The sequence below is a fragment of the Urocitellus parryii genome, chromosome 13 (genome assembly GCF_045843805.1).
Source record: "Urocitellus parryii isolate mUroPar1 chromosome 13, mUroPar1.hap1, whole genome shotgun sequence".
NCBI classification, from domain to species: Eukaryota; Metazoa; Chordata; class Mammalia; order Rodentia; family Sciuridae; genus Urocitellus; species Urocitellus parryii.
The window spans coordinates 65255862-65283787 of NC_135543.1; the positions used below are offsets into that span (position 1 = coordinate 65255862).

The following is a 27926-nucleotide window of genomic DNA, read 5'->3' on the forward strand; positions in this document are numbered from 1 at the left end:
AAGAACATTTCCCCCCCCCCCCAAAGTTGAAATGGAAGGATCTAGTAGACGGAGTTGGTCTCACATCTGTCTGGGTCCAGGGACTAAAGGTCTCTGCCTGCCTGAGCTCGGCCTTCCCATGCGATGGCTTCCTTCTTGGTACTACTCTCCATGGTGAGGGCAGGATGGAGGCTCCATCAGCTGCTCCCCTGGAGTCCAGGCCAGCCCCAGGCCCTGCCTCTTCCTGGACACAACTGGGTCATGAGCCTACCTCTCAGTCACTCTCTGGCACCAACAGGATGTGCCACTTCTTTGATCAGCCAGGCTTGTGCCATATGCTTAGAGTGGGCGGAGCCCTCCCTTCATCACATGGAAAGTGAGGAGGGGGGTGTCCCCTCCTGTCTGTCCATCACAGTCTGTTATGAGAGCAAGAGGGGGCTGGACGCTGGGCAGATATACTCAATGAGGATGGTTTGCTGGGAGCTGGGAGCAACCTACCCTGTGCCTTCCCCTTCAATACAGCTGTTCCACTTCTTAGAGCTGCTGGCTGAACCTAAGCAGGTAAGTGAACAAGCGTGCAAAAAATGTGTGTGCAAATATGTGCATGTGCGAGTGTGTATGTGAGATGTTTATTGCAATGTTGCTTATAGTAGAGAAAAACCAGAAAGTCAGTCCAAAGAGAATTGTTTAATGAGTTATGAAATATTCTTAAGAGGTTTGCACAATCTTTCCATGTGACCATGTGTGCCATAAAATAATCCTTCGCCAGGAATCATTTGTAAATTCTAATAAAGAGGAACATGCTCAGGTAATTCATCTGTAATGAATCTGAACTTTTATTAAAGTTTTATTTTCATGTAAAAGGGAATTGTATAAAAATGGGATTTATTAAGAGAGGAATAATAATTAAATAAATCACTCACTTCTAAATACTATTGCAACCAACAAGAAATGATGCAGGTCTGTATTTGTTCATTTATACTGTCTACAGTATATTACTGAGTGGAGAAAAAGGTTCCAAGAATTTTCTCATTTTGAAAAAATTGCTTATCTATCTTTTTGAATATGAACAAGTAAAGAGATTTTAGATAATTTCCCCAATATTAGCAGTGTTAATTTCTGAATTGAAAGTGTTATGGAAAATTTTAATACCCTTTTAATTTTTTACCACAAGTGTGTATGTTTGTAATCAGAAAAAGTCAAGTTATTTATTATTTTCAGAGAAAACTCATTATAGTCTGAGCTCATGTAGGATTCCTCAGTCCTAGACCTGTTCTTAGAATCTGTCTATTCAAGGACGAGATTGCACCAGCGACTGCTAGGGAATTGCCCTGGGTTCCTCTTTCCTGAAGTCCCCTCTCCTGTCCTGGCCTGGTCATCTGGGAGGCCTGCACTTCAGCAGATTCTGATGCTCATGGTGTAGGGGGAGGTGGACCACCTCTGGGCTCTGCCCATCCCGTCTGTAGGCCTAGAACAGTAAAGCTTTCCTGCCCAGTGTCTCTCTCCCGTCCCTCCTCCTCTCTCCATAGAAGAGGGAGGCGGTCTCCAGTAGCAAAGCCGCCAGGTGCCATTGTGTCTCTGCCTCTGGACACAGGTGCACCCAGGCCGGCCTGGGGCCTTGCACGGTGGTCTGGAAGTTGAGAAACCCTTTTCAGTCTTGCCATTAAATTGCTTTGTGAAAAGGAGCGCGTTCTGCTTTAATTTCCTGTCACTGACACGGAGTTGTTTTTTAGCTGTCCAAAAGACAAAAGGACCTTTGCTGCCGCTCTGTCAAGCATCCATCATGCCGCAATTTAAAATTCACGAAAGCTTTTTGGAGCAGTTGAGCTCACCTTTAGGTTGCTGTAATTTTAAGCTTTTGCCATTCTTCAGCCTGTGTTTCCAACAAGGTTATTATTAAAGGAAAAGTGCTAATTAAGTTTGAAATAAAAAGCTGGAAGTTTCAAGGTGTTTATCTTGAGTCACGGCACAAGGCAAAATTGCCCTAATGTGGTCCCGCATCTTAGCACTCAGACCACACTCTTTGTTGAATTTCTGCTCAACTCCAAAGAGTGGAGGGTCTCAGGATGTTTGGATAATCAGAGATTCAGCAAAGACCATCCCTGACACCTGTGGCGTGCATTCTCCATGCTGTGGCCAGGGTTGGTTGACTAAGTTACTGAGACGAGTTCTTAGCAAGTTGCTCTCCTGCTTAGGAACCTTGGACGACCCTCCATTGCCCTTGCAATGCAGCCCAAGCCCCTCGCTGTGGCGTTGCAATACCTTCCCACTTAACCCCAAGCTGCCACGTCCCTGTTGAGCACACGGAGGCTGATTTTCACCTTTACACAGATGACCCTCCCTGGGAGACCACCAGGCCTCCCCTGGTCTGCAACCCCCAAAGGCCCCTCAAGTTCCTCTGAAAGGCTTGGCCTCACAGACTCAGATTCAATAGCTCCTCTTAACTCCATTCTATGCCCTTGGGGGAACCAAGGCTGAGCACCTTGGCTGATCACCGGGTGGGGGGGGGTCTCCTGGGCATTTTGAGAAAAATACAATTTCTAATCCCACCCCCCCACCCCGTCAGACCAACAGCATTAGAACCTTTCAGAGAGGTGCCCAGGAATCTATGGATTTAAAATAGTTTTCCAGGTGATTTGGACTGATAAGCAGGCTTGGGTAGCACAGCCATGCATTTTCCATGGGCTCAGGCTGTTGATGGCCAGGAGGAAGCAGAGAGGGGGTTGGGGGAGGTCGAGCGCTCAGGTGCAGAGGGCTCTCTGTGTGCCAGGCTCTGCTCTAGGAAGTGTTACACCTGCTCATTGAATCTCAACTACCTCAGCAACAGATGTGGGCATGCTCACTGGTACAGATGAGAAAACCAGGGCTCAGTGCGTGGGGCACCTGGGCCGGGAGACACTGGTACGTAGTGGAGCTGTGTTTTTTTTTACTAGGGATTGGACCTGGAGGGTACTTTACCACTGAGCCACATCCCCAGCCGTTTTTTAAATCTTTTATTTTGAGACAGGGTCTTGCCAAGTTGCTTAGGGCCTGGCTAAGTTCCCGAGGTTGGCTTTGAACTTGCCATCCTCCTGAGCTGCTGGGATTACAGATGCATACCACTGTGCTGTCTATGGGCTCATGTTGTTGTTGTTGTTGTTGTCGTTGTCGTTGTTGTTCTTCTTCTTTTTTTAAACTTAACCTTTGTTAGATAAGGGTTAGTTAAAATAAAATTTTAAGTGCACTGTGCCCCACTCCTCTCCATCCAACCAACCTGCATGACCAAGGTGTTCTCTTTGTTCGTGTCCTCTCTCCCCCCGTGGAGACCACAGAAATAGACTGAAATGTCCAAAACTGGGAGCCAAAATAAATCTTTTCTCTGTTGAAGTTGATTTATTTTGTTCTGTGATGGCTGACTCACACACATGATATGATCCTATTAGTGAATTTCCATATAATTAAATGTACAAATGTGTTTGCATATGTGAAAACTGGGAAAAATTAACAGTGTAAATCTAGTCAGTTCATTCCTCTACCTAAAACATGCCAATGGCTCTTTGTTATCCTGTGGATAAGTCCGGAGTCTTTAGCCTGGTTCAGAGGTCCTTGTTCCCTTCTCCACTCTCCTACAGATAAGCACCTGCCTCATTCTCTGTGTCACACGAACACATTTCCCTGATCTTCATCTCTTCAGGGGCCCGTGGGTCTCTGCCCCTCGGTTCTGCCTCCTGCTGCTCCCCTTTTCCAAGACGCCTCCTGCTCTGTTTTCCTGGATGATTCTCACTCAGACTTACTTGCCTGTGTTCAAGGTGTACAGCGTGAGGTTTGGATGTGCATCTACGTAGTGAAGGGATTATTACTACAGTCTAAGGCTCAGCTTAAGAACCAGATTCTTGGAAGGTTTCCCTGACCTTCAGAGGTGGGGGGGGTCATCTTGGAATTTATTCCTGTGGTGGGGGTGGTGGGAATCTCTCTGCAAGCCTTCTTGCTCTCTGGGGCTCTCTCAGCCATGGTGAGCTCTTTAGTTTTCTGGAGGAAGCACGTCCTAACAGCACATGTCATCTGGGAGGCCTGACATGTCTTTCCAGCACTGTGGAAACTGTCCCCTCACCACACCTTCTAGCTCTCTGGCCACCTGTGTTCCTTGGAGGCCCGGGCTTCCCACTCTATCCCTCTGCTTCTGTCTTGCAGTAGGAATTCCGGGGCAGAGGAGCTCTCTTCCACACCACTATAGACGGGCACCTGCCTGGAGGCTACTGGGGGGTGGCTTCCACTTCCAGAACGTGCTGACGCTGACGCTTGCTGTACCAAGAGAACTGGCCTAGGGGGTGTTCAAGGCCAGGGCAGGTAACCTCAGGGCCAGTGGTGAGGGCATGGATCCACTGTTCATTTAGCACTGTTCCTCCCTCCCTCCCTCCCTTCCTTCCTTCCTTCCCTCCCTCCTTCCTTCCTTCCCTCCCTCCTTCCTTCCTTCCCTCCCTCCTTCCTTCCTTCCTTCCTCCTTCCTTCCACTGGAGAATTAACTCAGTCTGTTTAACCACTGAGTTACATCCCTAGCCCCAGCCTCTTTTTATTTTCAGAAAGTCTTTGTAAGTTGCTGTGGCTGGCCTTGAACTTGTGGATCCTCCTGCCTCAGCCTCCTTAGCTGCCAGAGTTACAGGCACCACTGCACCTGGCTTCCTATATGTTCTTTAAAAAAAAATTTTTTTTTTATTTGTAGATGGACACAATACCTTTATTTTATTTGTTTATTTTTATGTGGTGAGGGGGATCAAACCCAGTGCCTCACGCATACTAGGCAAGTGCTCTACTACTGAGCCACAGCCCCGTCCCTACATGTTTCTGATAAAACATGTTTATGAAAAACAAAGCCCAAATTCACATGAAGAGGAAAAATTAGTTTCATTTTCAAACCATACTGTTAAATAACGATAGCTTTATTTCTGCAGGCGGTTGCATCTTTGTATATATAAATCAGGGGGGAAACAGCAAAGCTCTTTGTTGTTGTTGTTGTTTATTTTTTGACTTTCCCATTCCAGGAGGAATGGGGAAGCCAGGTTTCCACCGAGATCTTTACTTTCTGGAAGTTCAGAGAAAACATTCAGATTTCAAAAGGAGAAGAGAACGGGGAACTAGCTTATGCTACGTGGATCTTTGAAACCTGGGGGTGAGGTGTGTGCTAATTCCAAGAGCGTTTTAAATAACCTGAGCTCATTATGCTATTTGCCCCCTGTGCTCTGTGCAGAGAGAGGACTGAGCTGGATAATAACTCCCATTGGTGCGGGAGTAGGCTTCCCAGGCAATTCCCTTCATAGATGGGCAAGCAAACAGTAAGGCAACATGACTTGGGGGTTAGCTTTTTCTCCCAGAAAAAGGCCCCTGGTGGCTGGCTGTCTTTGAAGCGGGCGAGGCGGACGCCCTCAGTGCACAGGGCCAGCCTGCTTTTCCTTCTCGTCAGGACGGTCCAGCATCCTCAGCCTCTGCTCCAGCCTCTGCTTCCATTCTTCCCGGAGCCTGGGAGGGGACACAGCACACGAGGTCATCAGCACATTTGTCTCTAAAGCTCCTGTCCCTGCAGAGGGTTTCCTTTTATAGGAATAGGAAAATAGGTAGTTTCCCCCCCAAATCTAATTCTTCCCAAATTGATATTAGACTTAACACAATTCCTATCACAGTCCAAGTAGGGCATTTCTGTAGCACTTGACAAGCTGGTTGCAAATTGTCCGGAAAGCCGTGTGCCTGTAGTCCCAGCTTCTCGGAGGCTGAGGCTGGAGGATCACTCTAACCTAGGAACTGGAGGCCAGCCTGGGCCATATAGCAAGACCCCATCTTAAAAGAAAGCAAACAAAACATCAACAAAAACCCCAATAATAATTTCTATTGTCTTAATACTTACTATGAGTTAATACAACTTAAGTCTTAATACTTAATTTATATTGTCTCAAAATCACTACCTGGCTAACACAAAGCTGGAATCATTATAGTGTGGCCTTGGCAAAGGAACAGGCTGGGGGGCTGGCACACAATAGAGTCCAGAAATAGACACTGATGTGGCTGATTGGTTTGTGGTAAGGGGCAGAGACAACTGAATGGAGCAAGAATAGAATTAAAAAAAAATGGGTGCTGCAACATTATTATACATCTATGTTTAAAAAAATGGACTTTGAATCTGCTGGGGTGGGAATACATTTCCTGTACCCCCAAAAGCATGCATTAAAATCCTAACCACCATGGTGATGGTGTTAAACTTTGCTTAATTATCAGCCTGGAAGAAAATGGGAAGAATCTGTAGGTGTAGGGGATTAGGTAATATATACTTAATAAAGGAAAAGCCAAATGCAGAAAAAAGAACAAAGAAAAATTAGATTCACCTTAATATTTCACTCTGACGAGTAACTCTACAATGAATGCAATACTTATGTTCTTTCCATATTCCAGTCTGTTTTCCTGAGAGAGATTCCCATGGGTGAAATATCATAACTTAGAAAGGATAAATATTATGAAGGCTCTAGGCACCAAATTGGCTCCAGGAAAACTTATTTAAGTCTCTGCTCAATTATGGGCCCAGGAAAGAATGGAAGGAATCTGGAGTCAGCCTGTTGTTTAGTGGTGCCCGTGGCTGAAGCACCTTAGCAACCAAGGACTTTGAAATGTGGACAGAAGAATGAGGGACACAGGGGAATGTTCCAGGACCTCGGCCACCATCTTCCTCCTACGTTAACTTTAAATAAAAGTCAGTGACATTACAATAGAGCTTGCCTGCTTGAAGAGGGGTGCAGAGCCTGGGACTGCTGCTCCCACAGTGGGAAGATGGCCTGAGAAACAACCTGTCGAGCTTCTAGGACCTTCTATTCAGATGTCCACCTATTAGTAATTTTTATAATTATATTTCTTCACTGTGGTTATGAACTCGTCATCCTGTATTTTAATTTCTAATCAGCTTCTCCAATCTGAAGAATATCCAGCTTTACAAACTCTAAAAGGTTCTATAAAAAAAATCCTCTTCCATCTACATTGACTTTTGTCGCCTGGGATCTTTTACCGCTGACCAACAAGGTTTGCTGCCTGGGTGTGGCATTGAACTTGATGGACTTCTTAATATAATGTGGATTCGTTATTTCACAAAAGGAGCTTTGACTTTTACTGGGTCAGGTGGTCATGAAAACTCTTCACTCGGACGTGGTGGACAACTGACGGGCGGCTATTGGAGCACTCCTGCAGACGAATGTGGATCTGCTCCAAGTCAGATGCCAAGGCCAAACTTCTTGTGGGCTGCTCCTGGCCAGTGACGGAGCCCAGCTGAGCTCTGATTGCATGTCCATTCCTGAAGGAGCAGAACTTCTTTCACAGGTGACTTTGGCTCAAGGTCTCCCCAATAGTCTGGCCCAAGTTTATGCGGCGTGCATTGCTGTCCCCCAACCCTCCATCCTTCCCTTTGTCCTGCATGGAGGTCAGGCCTGCCTCAGAGTCCGAAGACTCTTGCTACCTTCTCAGCCTTCCTCCCAGTGGTGTGCTGGAGCTGGCTTTTAATACGTAGTCTGTGAGGGCCAATTATTAATTATTAGATTTTTGAGTTGATTATTAAATACAGACATTATTAAAAATAAATTATAGAAACTTATAGTTAATTAAATTATATCAAAAGAAAAGATGATGACAGAATTCATGGCTTCCTAACTATTTATCACGTTTCCCAGTGCTCTGTGCTCTGCGGGTTATTGAGGCCTGGGGCATCTGTGTGGTAAAGGACTGTACCACAGGGTGCTATGGCCAAGTGTCACTTCTGAACTCATCTTCATGGATGGCACTGGTAACTTGACCAGTGGTAGGAACATTTGCACCACACAGCTGTCAAACACTATTAAACACAGATTTAATTTACTTTTTTGTTCATTGCAGGACAACGATTTGGCCCTCTGGCCCAACTTAGACAGTTTTTGTAAATGAAGTTTTATTGGAGGATGGCCCCGTATGTGTGTGGACCTGTTTAGTTGACACGTGGTCATCATTGCTTTCTCACTACCATGGCAGAGCTGAGTCACTACAGCACAGACCGTGAGACTTATTAAACCAAAAATATGTATTCCCTGGTACTTTTGAAAAAGTATTTGCTGACCCCTGGTCTACATTTAAGAGAGCCATGGGGGAAATTTGAATCATGCCGACTAAAGTTAGAAGAGTGGCACGTCTATAGCTATCACGTTTGGAATACAAAACAATTGAGGAAATGTTCTTTCAGAATTAAAAAAATTGATTATGAGCAATGACGTGCACTTGGCGGAACTGGATAGCCATCGGACACTTCTTTGTTGTTGGATTTTGTCAAATAATGCTTGCATTGCATGGTGGGCTATAGATACAAGAGGTTGCCAAAAAACTTCCAAGAGCATGCTGGGAGAATCAGTGGGCTATATAGAATTTCTGGTAAAGATCATACTGCATTTTCCTGTTATTTGCAAGTCGTGTGCTATAGGGCCTCGGTAACGGTGAGATTTATAGCAGACGTGTGCGTGGATTCACGTGTGCTTCTCCCCAGAGCCAGTTGCTAAGAAGGGATCAGCACACCCCCGCTTCTTCCCATTTTTCTTCCATAGGTGCTTCCCCCAATAAATCTTACGCACATCTAATCTCGCCTTGGCCTCTGCTTCTTAGAGGACCTGAATCAACACATTTGGTCTGATGCATTTCTTCTAGGACGCGGCTTAGGAATCTGGGATTCATAACACATTTATCCACTTTTTATAGCAGCCCTGCCACTATTTATTGCCAAACAGTGAAGGATTCAGGTTCCCGTCTTCCCAAATGACCTTTAAATCCTAGTTTATGAATATTTAGACTGATTGCTGCTCCTTTTTGGTCAATATCTTTCATCACTGTGTTGCTTCTGCTTAATTTTGGGTTCTCAGTAAACTGGTGAATATAAATGGAGCTTTTACTTTGCAATGGGGGCGGTCACCGTGAGGAAGATAATGCTTAAAAATTAGTGTGTAGATTGAGATACGTGAGTGGAGTGAGAAAACAGGCACTAACCCTCACGAGGGGCGTTTTTACCTTCAGCCTAGAAATGCCTCATTTTTCAAAGGGAGGCCAAATCTTATTATTATTTGCTGTTCTGGATCCTTCCGAGTTGTGCAGGAGTTGTGGCTCCTATCTAGAAACACCGATTCTCCTTGATAAGTATGGGCCTTAACTAGAAGGCATGATGATGCTTGTGAAGGTCTTCGCCATAATTGTAATGTCCTTACTAGGCACCAGTAAGGATCAACTGGGCCCATCATTGAACTTTTTCTGTCATTTACCAGGCATGAGACATCTGTGTTATTTGGGATCCTCTAAAAAGCAGATTTAGGAAAAACAAGGTGGGAGGAACAGAGTGGTTAGGAAGGGCCAGCAGCCTCCAGCGCTGGTCTGACCTCTGTGGAAGAGGGAAAGGGAGCAGAAATGGTGGGGTAGGAAGAGCCCCGTGGCACAGCCCACTTCTGAGAAAGCTCGGGCTGGGCTGACGGAGAGTCTCTGAGTAAACCCCGCCCCGACTTGTGTGGGAAGAGCACCTGCCATGCTCAGTCGCTGGCTGGGGGCTGCCGGGGGGCAGTGTGGCCTCAGCTCCCTCTGACCCATGACGGATGTGGGGAGGTGGCAGCTGGAGGATCAGCCAACTGTACCCCGCAAAGGAGCTCAGAGGGGGACCAGAACTGTGGCCGTAATATGCGAAGAAGAGAAATGAAAACAGCAATCCCTGCCCTGGAGGAATTTATAATTGTCGGATTCCTTGATCTCCTAGTTCAGATCTCATTACTCCAGTCTTCTCTCCTGTGCTTTTGTTTACTATGAAATGTCGGATGGTGATTTTGCTCCTCCTCCTGCATTCCAGGAGGGACCGGGTCTTTATAGTTGTTTTCCATGGTGGGGAGAGGGGGTTCTGAGCTTGATTCTGTGTGTTTCTATGTCACTACCCAGGTCACAGGGCAGAGCTCAGTCAATCAACACAGGCCAAAAAGCTTCCACATGCTCATCTGAGCAACTCCACGTACCAACCACATTTTCTATTCTCGTTCTGGGTGACAAATCTACCTAAAAACGTCCTCTCTGCTTATCCTTTGTAGACTAATCCTTCTTTTTTTTTTTTTTTTTGGTAGCAGGGATTGAACCCAAGGGCCTTTGACTGCTGAGCCACATCCTCAGCCCTTTTTTATTTTTTATTTAGAGACAGCATCTCACTGAGTTGCTTGGTGCCTAGCTAAGTTGCTGAGGCTGGCTTTGAACTCATGATCCACCTGTCTCAGCCTCCTGAGCTGCTGGGATTACAGGCATGTGCCACCGTGCCTGGCTTATAGGCTAATTCTTGTGAAAAGTTTGAAATGGCGGTCTGGTTTGGCCAGCACGTGAAGAGCAGGGGGTTTTGTGGTTGGCAGTGATAAGCATCCTGATGGATGGAGCTGATCACTGGGCTGCAGAGCAGAGGGTGGGAATGGGCTCAGGACGGGCTTGATGTGTCCCCTTTTCAGTCTCACCAGGTCTGATCACTATCCCACACTGAGTTCCGCTAAATTCTGAAGACTTCCCTTCTTGCATTAAGACGTTTCACTGAATGGCTGTGCAGTTTCTCAGTGATAGCTACAGGCCAGTCATGTAGCTTTACATGTTGTCAGATTTATCATCTAAACAGATGCTTTTAAAAATAAAAGGGAATGAAAGAAAAAGTTAGATGGGAGGGATGGCTGTGTAGCCGGCCCACCCCCGGCCCACCAGGGGGTCTGAGTGACCTACTGAAGCCTGACCATTCTCCCTCTGTCCCCAGGGGGTGGTTTGCAAACAGTTCCAATTTCTCCAGGAGAATGACACATCCACGCTGTGTTGCTAGACTCGATGGAACTAAGGGTGGTGTTGGTTCCAGTTCCGGGGCCACCTCCTTCACCTTGGGACCCCACCCCCAGGGCCTCTGCCAGATACACCGATCACCAGGGGAGATGGATCTCCAGCTCTGGCTCCCACCTCTGGGTCAAGGAACCAGCAGGCATGTGCTAAGCTTTGGCACAAGATCTCGCCAGGTTAGCCGAGCATAGCGAGAGGGACACAGACATCACTGAGTTTATCTGCTTTTCATAAGGGGCTGCTGGGAAATGTGGAGGCTTTTGTTTCCACCCTTCACGTTGAACATCTCTTGATCTTACAGTGGTGGTTTTGCCTTTTGTAGATGGAAGGTAGAATTTTTAAAAAAGTGTGTGTGGGGGGGGAGGGGGAGGGAGAGCAGGCACTGACTGTCCTGGAGTTCAGGAGGCAGAGCCCACAGGGCTGGGGAGGCGAGGCACTGGGGTGTGCCCTCCCTCGGCCAGCACACCCCAGGACACGGTGGTTCTGTTAGGACAGTGCTCAAACCGTCTGCTCAGATCAGTGGGGATTTAAACAAACGTTCTGCCTTTCTGGTTTCAATTTCAAAGTATCTAGACTCTTCTGGGGCAATCTGGTAAATGTGGGATACGTGTGTGGTGTTTTGGTTTTTTTTGTTTTAGCAAAGTAGGTTTTCATTTGTTGGCTACCGGATTAAGAAGGCTTTAGGTTTTTCCCCTCTTTTAAAAACTTTTACAGTTGATAAAAGCGTAGCTCTGGAAAGTGAGCCCATGAATGGACCATAGAAAAGTCCTTTCCCCCGCTCTCATGACCCTCCTGTTCTGAGCTATGCAGAAGGGACATCCACATCTTTAAACATTCATTTGGGGAGGCGATGATTCATGTTGCATGATGGGCACATGGTGAAGATTTATTTGTTCTTTAGTCACAGAAGGAAGAGAAAACTACTCCAGACTTTGGAAGTGGGTGCTTTCCTCCGGGAGCCTGGAGAAATAACACGTTTGTTCTATGGACCACTGGCCATTGGTTGTCTTTTAAACAAATGACTTATTCTCCTAAATATACCATGGCATGGTGTCACTATGGAAACCTTGAGGAACATAGGAGTGTGCATCCTGCCATCCCTCCAACTAAAAATAACCTCTTATAGTATCTAAGCATATTTTCTTCTAATCTGTATCCTATACAAGCATATTATTTATATATATCTTGATTTCCTTAAAAAAATCAAATCATATCAGAGAATTTGCCTTTAATCCAGCACAACAGGGCTTCTGGAAAGGAAGTTACAGTACAGGGCTCAGAGAGGGGTCTGGCTCCCAGGGACTAGTGGTCCAGGACCACGGGAGAGAGATGTCCTCACTTCCCTGGGTGCACTAGCATGTGACCCTCCTAGGAAGGCCTGATTTTGCCTGACAGGCAACCAGCAACCAGGCTGGACTGGTGGGAAAGCTTGTCTCTGGGTATGGAAAGCTTAAAAACTGTTTTTAAAACTTGATGTTGATAGCCAGGTATGGAGGCACACTCCTCTAATCCTAGTGGCTTGGGAGGCTAAGGCAGGAGGATTGTGAGTTCAAAGCCAGCCTCAGTAACTTATCGAGGCCCTAAGCAACTCAGTGAGGCCCTGTCTCAAAAACCAAAAGTAAGTAAATAAATAAAAAGGGCTGGGAATGAGGCTCAGTGGTTAAGCACCCCTGGGTTCAAACCTCAGTACCCCCGCCCCTCCCCCCAAAAAGTTTAACCTGTCTGAATTGTGCATATTTTCAGCTCAGCCCACACTGGACAGATGCAGAAATCATGAACCCTACTGTCCAGCAAGACATACAACTACCATCCCACTGGTGAGTGGGCTCTTCCCACCTGGACAGAGCTGCTCCATGTCACTGCACACCTGAGAGCAGGTGGCTGGCCTTGTATTCATACACACACACACACACACACACACACACACACACACACACACGTTTCCCCACACCTGTGGAGAGGGTACCCCTGTGGCCAGGCAGACTCTTTGTCTAGAAGAACGTCCACCTGCTCATGGGGAAGGGCCACGTACCTGTCCCCCCCACACACACCTTAACATCTTAACACTCTTACCGTCCTGGATGTGGGGTCTTTTTATGAGACTGGCTTTGCACACACACATATATCTGTCAACATGCCCTGACATTTAGTGTGACCTTGGGTGCTGGGCGCTGCAACGGTGCAGTGGTGAGGAGAGCTTTTTCCCTCAGTTCATGGAGATGTGAATGACAGGACTTCATTTTGTTTGCGTTTTCAAAAGGCTTATTCACTTCTGTGAGCCAATGTCTCTCCACAGGGACATTCTGCCCTCCAAGGACCCTCTGATTCTGCTGACATGGAATGCTTCAGGGCCAGGCACCCAGGGAGCATGGTACAGAGCACAGACAGCCCTACCCAGGAAAGAATCCCCTGGTCCTAGGTGTCATAGTGCTACAATCCCAGTGGCAAACGGGACAGACACACCTGAGAAGTCCTGGTGTGGATACTGGCAAGAGAAGTGATTGCATTAACCTTGGGTTTTAGTTTCTGGGTTATGTGATGTTTTGGCATCTTAAGAGGTTTGCTGGCTGGGGAGAGATTGACCCTCCCAGAACTGGCTTTCAAGATAGCAAAAGGCTCAGCCAATCTCCAGACCAACTTTTCCTGAGGCCCCTTACTCAGCCCCCACACAGCAGGCAGAATTTCCCCCACCCTGGAGCCCCCTGGAGCCGAGGACCAGCTAGAAACCACTGCTACAGCCCAAGTCCAGCAGAATCATTCCAAGGAATCCACTGTGCATTTCCCACCGGCCCCCTCCCACACCCAGGAGGCTCTGGCTTGGACTTTCCCACTAGTTACTGACTCTGCCACTTGACCCTAACCCGGACAGACACATTCTGGGACCCGTGAGCCTAAGAAACTTCTTCCTTGCAAGCCTGTTGTCACTTCCTCCTGCGGTGCTGACTGTGTCACACACCTGGCCTCCTGCCACCCTGGGACAGCGGGTGATGAGCTAATGCAGTCCCCGCTCTTCACACCTGGTGGACTTCTGGGGAAACCTGTTGTAAAACAGCAATGGGGAGACAGGCCACGTACTTTCTCAGGGCGCTCCGTCCCTGGCGATGCTCCTCCAGTTCTCGGTAGCAAGTCTGTTTGCTAATTTCCTTTTCCCAGAAGCTCTTGAGCTCTCTGCAGGTTTCACAGCAGAAGACTTCCCGGCGCACGTATTGATTGTTCATCCCTGAAGCAGAAGCGCAAAGTCAACCCAGCCCTTTCAATAACGCCACTTTAATTTTGGATGAGCCTGAAGTCGGCGGCTGCCGGTTACGCTTTTTTTTTGCCTGTACCGGTAGACACATCACACGCTCAGACTGTGAATCTATTTTCTCAGCTGCAAATGAGGATAATAACAGTCACATCGGAAAATGCTGGGAATTTTTTTTTTTTTTTGAAATGAGCAATGTCTGGTAACCCTGCCAGACGCCCTGATTCTATAAGGGCCCACCCCTTCCAGAGCCTTGGAGCAATGTTGCAATTCTGTGAACTATAGAAAAATTATAGTAATGTAAACGATCCTTTGAACACAGAAATTCAAATAAACTTTGTCCAGTGGGATGCAAGTGATTCACCTATGGATATCAATCAATATTTCATCCACTTGTAAATTCATTTGAGTATTGTCTGTGTGTGTGTGTGTGTGTGTTGTAAAAAATTTCCTTTGAATATCAATTGTAATATCTTACTAGTTTTCTCATTATTTGTAAGTAAAATAAAATCTTTGGCATGTATTCATTCTATACTTGGGCGAGAGTCATGATTTAAACTTTATTAAAATATCCTTCAATATTTATTTGGTTGTGTGTGTGTGTGTGTTTGTGTGTGTGTGCATGTACATGTGTATAAAATGAGTAGATAATCAAAAACTCTGGCCAGCAGTAGTGACTCAAGAGGCTGAGGCAAGAGGATAGCAAGTTCAAGGCCAGTCTCAGCAACTTAGCAAGACCCTAAGCAATTCAGCAAGACCCTGTCTCAAAATAAAAAATAAAAAAGGGCTGGGGATGTAACTCAGTGGTAGAGCACCCTGGGTTCAATTCCCAATTATAAAAGCAAAAACAAACAGAAAACCCGAACACAAAGTCGAACAAATAGTAGGCAGTCAGTAAATGTTATATTTTTTTAAAAAATTATTTTTAGTTGTAGATGGACACAGTATCTTATTTATTTATTTGTTTGTTTATTTATTTATTTTTGTGTGGTGCTGAGGATCAAACCCAGGTCTCATACCTGCGAGACAAATGCTCTACCACTGAGCTACAGGCCCAGCCAAATTTTATATTTTTTCCCATTCTTCCTCACACGATGACAATGGCCCCTACCATTTATTGAGTCTTTACAAGTATGTTTGTTTATGTGTGACAGGCATCCTACACACACTGTTCCTTTGATCCTCACTGCCACCTGTTGAAATGGGGGACTCTCCACTCATTGTTCAGATGAGGAAACTGAGAGAGACTTGCCTGTGACCTCATCACTGAAAGTGGATGTGCTGGGTGGACTTTGCACCTAGGTCTGCTCATCTACATGGAGGATGCTCTTTGCCCTTCTGATCCTCAGCACAAGGAATGGCTACTGCTTTTGCAAATGGCTACGTCCTCAGCAAACTTGCTGAGCATCTCACCAGAATGCACGTGTTACCTACTTCAAGGTGTTCACTTGGTACCTGAAAGTTGCCAGTTTTCTGGATCTTAGTGGCTTAGCTGGTCAGAGCTGCCCAGGAGCACGTGGATGGGTGTGGTGACCTGGGACTGCCTGGATGAGGGAAAGAGACCAGGGGAGCCAGAGAGTGCACTTCCCAGGTGCCCATCACCGGGGCAGCTCTCTGGGTAATTCCCACTTGTAACACAGCCATTCTCCATTTCCCCCACTTTTTCCCCCATTCCCTGAAATTTTTGCTTTCTTTTTTAAAAAAATAGGCATTCAATCTTTCAGAAGTTTTTCCTAATTGGTGCATTATAATTATACATGGCAGTGCAATTCATTACACCGTATTTGTATTGCACATATCACAATTTGATCTTTTTAAAATTTTATTTAAAAGGTAAAAACCATTTTTTTTTTTTTTTTGGTACTGGGGATTGAACCCAGGGATGCTTAACTACTAAGCCACATCACAAGCCCTTTTTACATTTTTAATTTAGAGATAGGGGCTTGCTAAGTTGTTTAGGTCCACTCTAAATTGCCTAGGCTGACTTTGAACTTTCGGTCCTCTGGCCTCAGCCTCCTGAGGGATTACAGCTGTGTGCCTCCACCCCCGCCCCCAAACTATTTTTAATTGACCAGTAAAATTGTATGTACTTACCTTGTACAACATGATATTTTGAAATCTATCTACCTTGTGGGATGGCAAAAACAAATGAACTAATGTCTCACTTTGCACAAGAAGAAGCTGATTTTCAGAGGCAATTAATGCCTCTGCCGAGGTCACTGGTCAAAAGAGTGGGGCACTGGTCAAAAGGCAGAGCCAGCCCCCAGCATACGGAGATGTCCCCGGAGAGAGGAGGCTTGGCTCTGCTGCCCTCTCTCAAGCGCTCAGAGGTCTTTCCTGGGACTGACCGACGAGGAGGTGTTTGTGACTTAGTGAGGTCGAGTTTCTTGGAGAAGCTTATTTCAATGTATTCTGTGTTAAATGCCTTGAAGCATTTGATAGGGCTTCAGTATTCCTAACCAACTTAAAGGATCCCTTTCTAAATTATTATTTTCAAAAAAGACGGGCCTGGGATGGTGATGGCCCCTTTGGAGGCATCTCAGCGACTGAGGGGAGGTCAGAGATGGGACGGGGTTCTGTACTTCCTGGGAAGCAGAAGAGCCCAATTCCAGGGCCTTGTGTGTCTTTCTAGGCAGGGGCTGTGCCCCGGGACCTCTCTGAACTCCAGCTGTCTCCAGCCTGACCAAGACATCCTCCTGTCCTCCAGGGCCACATCTATCACTTGTCTTCTTTCCTAGGCTAAAGGATTCGGTGCAAAGAACTCTAATAAATTCCTCCTTACTGGACATCAGAAGGAAAGCTATTAGTGAAAATAAATCGGATTTCATATTTTCACAGAACTGGGGTGTTCATTGCTTGCCCTTCTGCAGCAGCTAGATCTCCTTGTGCGTTCGGCTGGAGCTCCAGGAGGAACTAATCTCCTCATTTTATGGCGTTTCAAATGACAGAAAAGAAAATAGTGCTTGCTTTGAACCGAGAGGAGATTGTTAGATGCACAACTTGCCCTTTAAGTAGGCAAAAATAACACCCCTCTCGTGCATGATGAAAATGCTCCTAAAAATCTCAAGTTCAGATTAAGTATCTGGCATTCCCAGAAAAGATGGTTTGGCCCAATAAGTCCTCATGGAAATGTCTTCCTTTTCTCAGCATTTAACATTTTAAACTGAAGAGAGTCATGGAGGAGGATGAGAGGCCCTGGCAGGAGCGCAGGCCACAAGTGCATGTGACTGTGTCCTCAGGTCTGCTCTGTTGGCGGAAGGTGGGGCTGGGCGAATGGAGAGGATCTATCCCAGCAGGCCCTGCCGGTGCAGCATCACTAGCCGAGGCAGAGTGCAGTCCACACAAACCCAGGGAGTAAATGGGATCGGAAGGAACCCAAAGGAGGCCAGGCCGAGGGCTCTGAGGGATGGGCAGTGTGCTGGGCTGGCTGGTTCTCTTTTGGGCAATAGGCAGCTGGGGAAGGGGCTGGGGGCTGTGTTTCCTGAGGAGCTGGGTGCAGTGGCTGTGACCTTGGGAGGACATAGGGAGGAGTCCTGAACTCACATGCCCTCAGGGGCCAGGCCAACCAAGCCACTGGGCCTGAGCCACAGGGAGCCTCAGTGCACTGTGGTTTTCACAGGAGCCTGACATGGTGCCGGCCAGAGAGAAGATGGCTTTTCCCTGATGCAGGCTGAGGGCTGCCTGCCTGCCTGCTCCCCTTCGGGGTGCATTCTTTAACTTCAGCTTTGGCCTTGAGACTTTCTGGAAACCTCCTCCTTCTGCGTTCTCTGCGGGGATCCCTGAACTACTCTGCTTTGCTTTGCAGCCTTCCTACCTCATTCCAGCAGCTTCTTTCCTCCTCTGCACCTGAGCAGACTGAGGAAGTCCCAAGGACTTGGCCAGACCCACTGTTGGAAGTGGGACTCTTCCCTCCCCCAACCCCCGTCACCTGGCCTATGGGGGGACATGCAGGCACAGCTGTCCTCCCTGCCCTCCTGCCCCACTCCTAGACCTGCAGGCTGCACCCTGGCAGCCAGATTGGTGAGGCAGCTGAGGAGGAGGGCGGCGGACTTTGTCACTTCTGTGGCATTGAGTAACAAGTCCTTTGCTCACTCTGGGCCTCAGTTTTATTATCTATGAAATGGAGATTAAGAGTGATAACCTGGAGGAAAGTGGCTCAGACATGACCTGCCCAAAGGCTGTGTGCTTGTCCCCAGGGAGCTCAGGGTCTGTTGCCTGGCCCCTGGCAAGCACTGACAATGCTGACTTGGACCACCACCTAATGTCCTCTCCCTGTCTTCAGTTTATACACCATGTCAAACGCCTCGCTTCTGACTGACTCAGCCCATATTTAAGGTTTATTTATCTCTGTTGCTGGGCTGTCAGAATTAGAGAGCCTGAGGTCATGGGTCTAAGAGCTTTCCCAAATTGTCCAAGGTCCAGCGCTGGATAGCAGACAGAGACGCCTTTAGCAAAGCTCTTGGTGGTGAGACTCGCCCCTGTACCACTTAGGACGTTGTTCCTGGGCTCTTCGTGGTGAGGCCCTGTGGTCACAGTCACCGAGGGAGGCTGAACATTGAAGAAGCGACTGTATTGCTAAAATGCACAGTTGCCACTTTGTTAATGACCAGGCTCAATCCTCCGGTGATATTACAGCCCAGTTGCTGGTTTTGGTGGAAACTACTGGGAAACTTGAACTTCAACCTTCAGGATTATGACAAGTTCTACAAGAGGAAATACAATGTGATTCGGGCACACTGTGCTTTTCTCCCTCCCCTTTACATCTGTTGCTTGCCTTTATGAGCAGCATGGTGGTAGCTGGTATCTGCTGCTTTGGACCCTCAAGAAACAGAATTGATGGGAATTTTAGGAAAATATCAAAATAAGGTAGGAAAGAGGAATAAAGGGCATCCAGTTTTTTTCTGGGGGTATTGATGGAAAATCTGAGCTCTGAAAATTGCTTTCTCTGTACCAGAGCCTGATCCAGGCAGAGAAAATCAACTCCGCACCGCAGGTCCCCGGTGCTGCCCCTGTTGGGGCTCACGTGAGCGCTAAAAGGCATTGCTTTCTCCAGTTGCGCTCTCTGTGGGATCAAGAAAGAGGGACAGCTGCTGTGAGCTCCTGTGGGATGGATCAGTCGTGTTTTTATAATCACAGAAATAAGAAACTCTAAAGAACGGAGGCTTGTCAGCCGGTGGGGAATCTGAACCCTCCTGAGCCACTGTCAAAGAATTGCAAGATTAAGCTCCTATTTTTTTTTTTTTTAACATGAGGATCGTTTCAAACTCAGGTGTCTCCATTCTGTTCTGTGCGATAGATTTTTTTATATACCCAGCTTCAGATCTTTACACTCACCCCTCCTAAGTTTCAGTTTGCGACTTTCGGATCCTGCGGTGTCTGTGGATGGGAGGGAAGAATTCCTCCGGTGAACGCTTGGATCTTTTTCTTTCCCTCCAATCCTGAGATTGGCTAAGAATAGAGAATCTGTCTTTTGCCTGACACCCAGATAGCGGTGTTGTTCTCTGTCCCTAATAGCTTCAAAATCAAGAGCAGCACATTTGACTGTAGCCGTCAGAAGTTTACATCCGTGAGTTATTCTGTTTATTTTCATAATAAACACTTAGGGGTACTGTCTGCTTTCCCAGACTCACTCAAATGTATCGGGTTTGCTGCATTTGTTTTGTTTCTCCAATTTTTATAAACTCTTGGGTAAAGAGAATGCTTTCTCTTAAGATAAACAGAAGGATAAATGCATTGGTATCGGCCACTGAAATGCAGCCTTGGAGCAATGACAGGGAGCGGAGGGGAGTCGGGAAGGAGCAGGCCTGTCCCACCAGGGCTTCAGGTACAACCTGCCTCCACTCTGTTACCTACCGGCTGGTGGGCTGCAGGGTTACTTTTATGCTCTTTGTTGAATACTTAGGGAAAACCTCCCTTCTTCAAAGTGCTTTCCATCTCACCTTCCCATCTCACGACCCTATTCTTATCCTCCTTTTACAGGGAGAGTGGAGAGGCATGTCATCGCTCAATGTCACCTGTCGACTGTGATGGACTGGGATTCAAACCCTGCTCAAGTGCAAATCTGGCCAGCCAGAGAGGCAGAGGGCAGCTCCTGGGAATTGCTGGGTAATACAAGAAACAGGTGCTCTCGTTAAATCTGCTCTGACCGAAAACCTAAGCTCCAAGAGCTGCTCTCTCTGTACCTGCACCCGATGTTCCAAGGTCAGGTTACCAATTCTTTACCAGGGCAAAACTGGATTAAGGGTTCTTTGTTGTTTTTTTTTTTTTTTCTCCAAGAATATTTTGTGTTATTGCATTAAAACAAATGTCTTTTCTCCTCTTCAGTACTTTCTGCCCAAGGTACTCACAGGTACCAGTTTTATAAGAATCGAATAAACAAAACCTAGGGTCCTAACGCTAGCTCCTCCCCATCATGCACAAAGGCTGGAGATTCTGCCTCTGTAGGTGCCAGGGGCTCCCTGGTCCTCCGTTTCCTCTTGGTGCACTTTTCCTCACATGGTGGCAATATGTTTGGGTCAGAAGTTGCTGGGTCCAGTTGCCCAGAGGCTACAGTTGATGGTGGTGTTAAGACCACACACAGGGTTTCTCTTCCCATCCCACCTCCCGGTTCCAGGCTCCGGGGAATAAATCTCTCCCTCTTCTTTCTTCCTTCATCTGCACCCATGGAAGGTGAGGCGTGACGTGGAAGTGCCTCTCAGTTTAGCAACTTGCAAGAACACTTTTCTTTTCTCCTCCCCTCCAACTTTAGCCAGGCGATTTGCACTTAAGTCTTGATTCCCACTCTACAGTTTTCCAGTTAATATAATTAATATCCTTCAAAGCCATCTCAGATTTGGCTGACTTTGTATTAGGTCTTATGAAGAAGCTCAAGGGAAATAAAATTACCTGGGGCAATGTGAGTTTTGGGTAGCAGGAATTTTTAGCTAAAAGAAGACTTATGAGGGTAAAAATGCTTATACTGAACGTGTCCATAATAATTCAGTTCCTTGTTTTCTCTGGGGTTCACCTGAATACTGGGGTGTGTCATGTTTGGGTCTGGAATGTCCACCAAAGTCTCAGAATGATATAGGCGAATTCAGCCGTGTTCAGAGGTGGGGCTTTGGGAGGTGATTGGTCACCAGGGCTCTGACCTCATCATTGAATCCATCCATTGATGGCTTTATAGCTGAATGAACTCTTGGGAGGTGGTGGGAACTGTAGGATGTGGGACCTAATGGATCCTTGGGGACATGCCCTTGGGGACTATATCTTGACCCCAGGCCCTTCCTCTCTCTTTCTCTCTCTCTGTTCTCTCTCTGCAGAGTGCCAGGGTGTGAGCATATTTCTCCTCCAGACCATTCCTCCCTGATGTGCCACCTCACCGCAGGCCACAGCAACAGAGCCCTCTGACCATGGATGGATCCCTCTGACCATGGACAGACCCCTCTGAAACCGTGAGTCAAAATCAGTCTTTACTTTTCAAGCATTTTGTCACAGGGACAAAAAGCTCTCTATCACAGGAGACACTGGTCATGAAAGAGGGACACCAACGATTTTTAGGGAAGTCACTATGACTTTGGGGCCTTATGACCTTGAGGAAAAATTACTGAACCTTCCTGAAGCTTAATTTCTTTATGTGAAAAATGCATTGTTCTGAGAATTAAATGAGCTAATGTAGCAAGCAAAGGCTTCACATAATATCTGGCCCATCACCGTCATCTGTAATCCTATTATCCATCTGCATTGAGTAAAATTCCAAATATTGTCTCATTTAACTTTTCAATACACTGGATAGGCTTTATTATTCCTGTATTCGGGGACAAAAAGGAACTCTGGGAAGTAAGTGACGTTCCCCTTGTCCCAGGAATCTTGCCCAGGCCTGCTCAGTTCACAGTCCCCAGTCTGCCTGGACATCGGGTGCTGACATCACTCAGAAGTGACTCACAGTGAAGGACAGATCAAGCTCTGCAATTGCTAATTTGATCCTAAAAATCATCTCATTTAATGATATCGGTAGCTCGGGGAAGTGGGTTGTATGATCCCCCAGCTAGCAGACAAAAATCCAGGCATAGAAAGTTTAACTGCTTGATAAATCATGGAACCAGTCAATGCCGGCGCCGTCTGAACCTGTGCTGCCCGATGCCCAAGCTCCTGCCACCACCTCCCACGGTTTGAGCCACTTTCCTCATTCATTTAGGGGAGAGTTCACCAACCCCTGGAAAAACAAGACCCATGAGCGTCTGTCATCACAGATTCTGATTACCCCAGGACGCTCTGCGAGAGGACTGCTGGGACCCATCCAGGTCTCGAGAGTCTCTGCTCAGCAGAGATACGGGTGCCATGACAGGGAGGAGGGCCGGGAAGATCGCCAACATCAGAACAGTGGGTTGTTCTGGTCAGAAAGGGAATTTCAAAATGTTACACGTATCCACATGAATGAATTGGATGAGACTGGCATGTGGACATTGGCAGGATTGTACCAATGCTTGATTTCTTCAAGTTGACCACTGTGCTGCGATTTTACCAGAGGGTGACTGTGTTTGGGGTTTTACCAGAGAGTGACATACTGGAGTGTTTAGAGGGGAGTGAGGGGTCATGATGTGTCCCCTCGTTCTCAAACGGCTCAGAAAGAACACGGAGGTGGAGAAGGCAGATGATCAAGCCAACAGGGGGAGACAAGGGCACTGGGGCTTGCGGTAAATGGGAGTTCCTTGAATTATTCTTGTAACTGTCATCTTAAAATTGTTTCCAAGTAAATGTTAAAACAATAAAAAATTACTTTTATTTCTTTACAAGAGAACAAAAAATCCTGCTATTTTCCTTTCCTTCCCCACTTGCTGTCCAACCTCGTAGGCAGAAGCCACTTTCTGTAACTACTCGGTGGATATACTCTACCTTTTAAAACCCCTGGTACTGAGCAGTTTACTTTGCTAAGAAGAATGAGAGGCTTAAGAAATGGGTGAAGGGCATTGCCAAAGGACAGGGGAGAAGCCTGAAAGAGTTCCCAACAACCACAACTGGAGCAGCAACACGAGTTACATGGTATTAGTCACAACCCAAAACATGAATCCAAATTGATCTAAATGACTGTGATCAATAAATGAAAGGAAAAGAACTATTGACTTCATAATTCCAATGAGAAAATGTGGAAGGAATTCTGCAGGCAGAATTCACCAATGAAAGGCAAACTCAGTGCATGAAGCATGACCTTTGCAGAGCCCTGGAACTACACCTCTGAAAGTTCACTGATGCCTGGGCAGTGTTCACCCGCAACTGGACCACCTTCCACACCCGCCCCTTCTCCCCTCCCCGGGAGACAGGGATGACTTGGATTCCAGAGCAGAAACGAAGCCCACCTTAACCAGGAGGTCACCAGTAGTAAGTATCATCCACATCACAAGCCCCGATATCACCCCATACTAGAGAAACATATGTCACCTCTGTGGTGCACTTCCCTGAACTCCAGAAAGCTCAGTCTCTTCCTGAGAAAATTACAGTCAAGCTCAAATTCTGGTACATTCTATGAAATTCCTGATCACCCCTTATTAAAGGGTCAAGGCTGGGGCTGGGGTGTAGCTCAGTGGTAGAGGGCTTACCTAGCAGGCATGAGCGCCTGGGCTCCAGCCCAGCACAGAATAGAATAGAATAGAATAGAATAGAATAGAATAGAATAGAATAGAATAGAACAGAATAGAATAGTATAGTCTAGACCAGGTCATGAAAGATAAGGAGACACTGCAGACCTGTCACAGATGGAGAAGAGGAAGCAGATATGACCCTCCCTAGCCCCACACACTGCAGGTAAGTGCAGCCTGGTCTTCTGGACCGAACCCTAGAACAGTTTAAAGTGCATTCGTGGGAGAAGTGGGGAATCTGAATAAAGTCCACAGTGAACTTTGTCACTTGCACCAGTCTTCAATTCATAGTTTTGACAAATGTTCTGTGGCTCTGCCAGGTATGAACATTGGAGGAATCTGGGTGATAGATAGGTGGGCACACTCCATGCTGTCTTTATAACTTTCCTTAAATGTGAAATTATTTCAAAATAAAAAGTATATTTAAAAAAATGCTCTAAGAAGCACATGCATCTTCCTGACATCACGGACAGCTGTGAGTTATGGGCTGTTCTCTAGCTGAGGAATGTTTTCAATGCACACAGAGATACCGTGTCCCAAAGCCACTGGCCCTGTGCAGTCTGGCCCTACCTGTCGTGAAAAAGAGGCCTGGACTGGGAGTTAGGAGACTTCTACGTCCATCTGGCCGAGTTTCGTGAATGTCCATCTTCCTCATGTGTCAAATGGAACCATTCTTTCACAATACAATGCAGTTGTTTAATCAGCTTTTAATTGAAAAAGCTGCTCTGGGGAATGTTTAGCACCCAACAGAATACATGCTTAATCAAATCTTGAGTGTGTGTGTTTATATATATTTATACATTGATCATCCACATATCAAAGGCCACAAACTCAGAAGCTTGAGGGTTCTATGGCAAATTCTAGAATGTGTGGCTCTCTCCAAAGGAGACATGGCCACTCAGCGGGGTTTGGTCCCAGTGTTACCTGATATTCGAGTTTTTCAAAAGAAGATAAAAATCCTGATTTTATTTTCCCAAAAAGTGTAATCTCCTTATTTTAAAATGTTGCTAATGAATTCAAGATATTTCAGAGCATTGTGCTGAACATCAGTCAGAACCCTGGCCTGACGGGGCTTTGTGTGTTCAAGACAAAGATGCCTCTGGGTTTGTCATGGAAGCAGAGAGCTCCTGCCCAGGGCTGAGCTGGACCAGGAGCCAGGGCTGGCTCTCTGTGGCTTCCACCCTAGTCTTATCCCTCAACTAGACTCTCCACTGCCCTGGGGCGAGGACCTGGCTTAACCCACAGCCTTTCCTCAGTCTGTCTGTTGAGCCAGGAATTTGTCATTCCCCATGCTGACACCCCTCACCCGCTCAGTTAAACTTCTCCAAAGAATCATTTCACCACAACATTTTATATCCTTTGATACTTCTTAAAAGGGAAGTAGGCCAATAATTCTAAGTTTGGCTGAAATATTGCTTCTCCTCTCCCTGGCTTCAGTCTGCCAGCCCCATGGTTGTGGCTGTTCCTAATCAAGGCCATCTTTTTAAAAAATCTGAATAGAAAATGGACTTTTATCTCTAAAAGAGTGGGTGCAGGCCAGGTTATGACCCCACCTCACTGGATTCCAGAAGCTTTAGTTTTAGTAAGAGAGGACCTGGAACACAGTCTCAGTCGCACTTCTGAGAGTGGCATGCAGGCAGAGGCCCCCAGTCCCACCCGCAGTTGGATTAGCTGAAGGACATACAGCGAGACCCTCAGACACCCTAGAGGCTGCAGAGGCAGATCCAGGAGGAGGCTGCAGGGGGCGGAGCAAACGCGAGCTGCCCAGAGCAGCGCCCCGCCCTTGGGCGAGGTGATTGACAAGGGTCAAGAGCTGGAGACTAGAGCTGGAGACAGACAAGCAGCTTTTGTGTTTTAGGGTAGACCCCTCCTTTTTTTTTCTTTGTGTCGTGATGGTCCACGGACCTGAGGATGCTACGAATATCATTGCGTGCCATAATTTATTCCATCTTTCTTGTAAAAATAAAATCTCCAGAATTAAAAAAAAATCTCCAGAATAATTTGGTTAAAGGATTAGAAAGTTTTATAATATTAGCAAAGATGCTCCTTCAAGATTGTATTTTAAAAGAGGTAAATATGCCCATAGTAAAATCTTAAAAAAAACACTGAAGTATATAAAACGAAAAATTTTAAAGAAATGTTCTCTTTACATTGCTGCCAGCAGGACTTCCCAATAATATCCCCTGGGAATGACGTCTTGTTAATATGTCCATTTTAATGAAAGCATATGAGTGCATACCTATGTGTATATATGAATTCTATGTTTTGGAAGCAGGGCTGAACTATGTGTTCTGTTCTGAATTTTGCTTTGTTCTTAGGAGCACACGTTGTTTTTCGTGGCTGCGTTATCATCTACTTACAGATATGCCCTACTTTATTTAATCGTTCCCATAACGATGGGCAACTAACTCCTGTTGTGGTCTATTAGACACCTTCAGAGGGAATCACGTTTTGTTCACATGCTCAAGTCTGAAGCATTACCTTCTGGATGGATAATTGCAGGGCAGAGTCATGAACTGTTTTCTTCACAGTTCCGCATGGCCCTCTGCAGGCCTGCACGTGCAGTTATGTGAGTGCTAAAGTCGATCCTGGACTTGGGGGGACCCCTTTTACAGAGGCACTTTCAGTTTCTTCCAAGGCCGAAAAGACCAGTGCATGGATCTTCCTCTTAGTGGAAAGATACAGCATAGAGGAAGGTCATGTGCTATGGAGGGTGAACCTGAACCTGTCACTCAAGACAGACCCTGGACAGCTGCTGCTGCTTGAAGCGTATTTGTCAAATTAATAAATAAATGAATCACATCACGACGGTGCTTATAGAGAGGCCATCAAGATGTGTCTCAATGCAATGATGCTTCAACCATGAAAACCCTTCATCACTTGAACACATGAATTTCACCTTTAACCAGTTCAATTGCATTCTTATGCTAGCAGGAAAGACATGCAGTTTGAGGTATGTAAAAAGAAATGTTCAAAGTTCTGACAGCAGATAGGTATTCCACCTGGCTAAACTATAATTTCTATTTCTCCTATTTTCTTTGAGTGGTATTTGGTGGATAGTTACCATATTATTAATAATGTACAGTTTTTTCTTAAGTACAAGTTTAAATGCTTTTTATTTTATTCAGTTTGCTTGGAATTTTTCTTTTTTTGTAGATTTTGGAAGCTACTTTGCTTTAGTCTCCTTGTGAATTGAGGCTCATCCGGGTCCCTCTGGCTCTGACAGTCAGGAAATCACTAAATTCTAGGGAAGCATCGGTACCTTCTAAATTACAGGGGCTTTGAGTTTCACTTTCTTCCCATCCAGATGAGGATGTCTGGTTGCCTTGTATATTTGTGAAAGGTAAATATCAATAATTAGATATGCCTTTAGCCATCAGGACTGCAGGGGATAAAAGAGTCAATTTCTTTGCATCCCCTACAGCGAAAGTATTTTTTTCTAGATTCTATCTCTTGGGATAATTAGTCCTATTTGCAGTAGATCATTACCAATTTGGAAAAGTCTTTATTCCAATGGCGATTTACTTGACTGATTAACTTACGCTTGAAGACTACTAGAATTCACTCTTAAATAAATTTTAAATGACTATCCACTTAGCCAAATAACATTTGTTGAAACTTGACTTTGTGAGGCTCAGGCATTTTAATCTGTGTAACAAGGGACTGCAGAATCACCAGTTGTATAAACCAAAACAAAAGCAAATTCTGCCATTTAATTTCCAACGTCTCAGGCTACTCACTTGATAGGGACCCCAAGTTAAAGATTAATCCTCCTGAACACCAGCTTCCTGGCTTATCATGGGGTCCAGTACCTCTAATGCATGTTTCTTGGGAGTCATCAATCTGCATGGTATATTCCTTATTTTGATTAATCTCAGAACCTTCTCACTGAGATGGACCCAGATTTCTGACTCTTTCACATTCTTCAACTTGAAATTCAGCACCACTGACATTTAGAAAAAGATGGAAACAATCAAAGATGGAAAAAAAATCTTTTGGTTCATTTAAGTCACTCCCAACTGGTTCCAGGATAGGAGAAAAGTGAGTTCCAGGGGCCCCCAAAGGCCACATGTATAAGGGGCCGTGTCCATTTCAATTTCTAACCCCAAACGTGAGATGTTTTCACACCTGACAATATACAAGCTCAACACACCGTACCTCAAAGACGAATTTGCAGGTGACTGATCTCCTGCGAGGTGCGGAGGAGGGCAAGTGTCCCGGCTCTGGTTTGAGAAGGC

The 27926-nt window shown here is 46.1% G+C and overlaps 1 protein-coding gene across 1 annotated transcript; it reads right to left on the minus strand.

The window, feature by feature from the left end:
- Nucleotides 1–5378: 5378 nt before the first annotated feature.
- On the minus strand, nt 5379–27926 carry Fam240b (family with sequence similarity 240 member B). Its single transcript, XM_026380556.1, has 3 exons — nt 27847–27926; nt 13906–14050; nt 5379–5472 (listed from the first exon to the last, which is right to left on the minus strand). The coding sequence occupies exons 2-3, from the start codon at nt 14046–14048 to the stop codon at nt 5379–5381; spliced, it is 237 nt and encodes a 78-aa protein (XP_026236341.1). The 5' UTR covers nt 14049–14050; nt 27847–27926.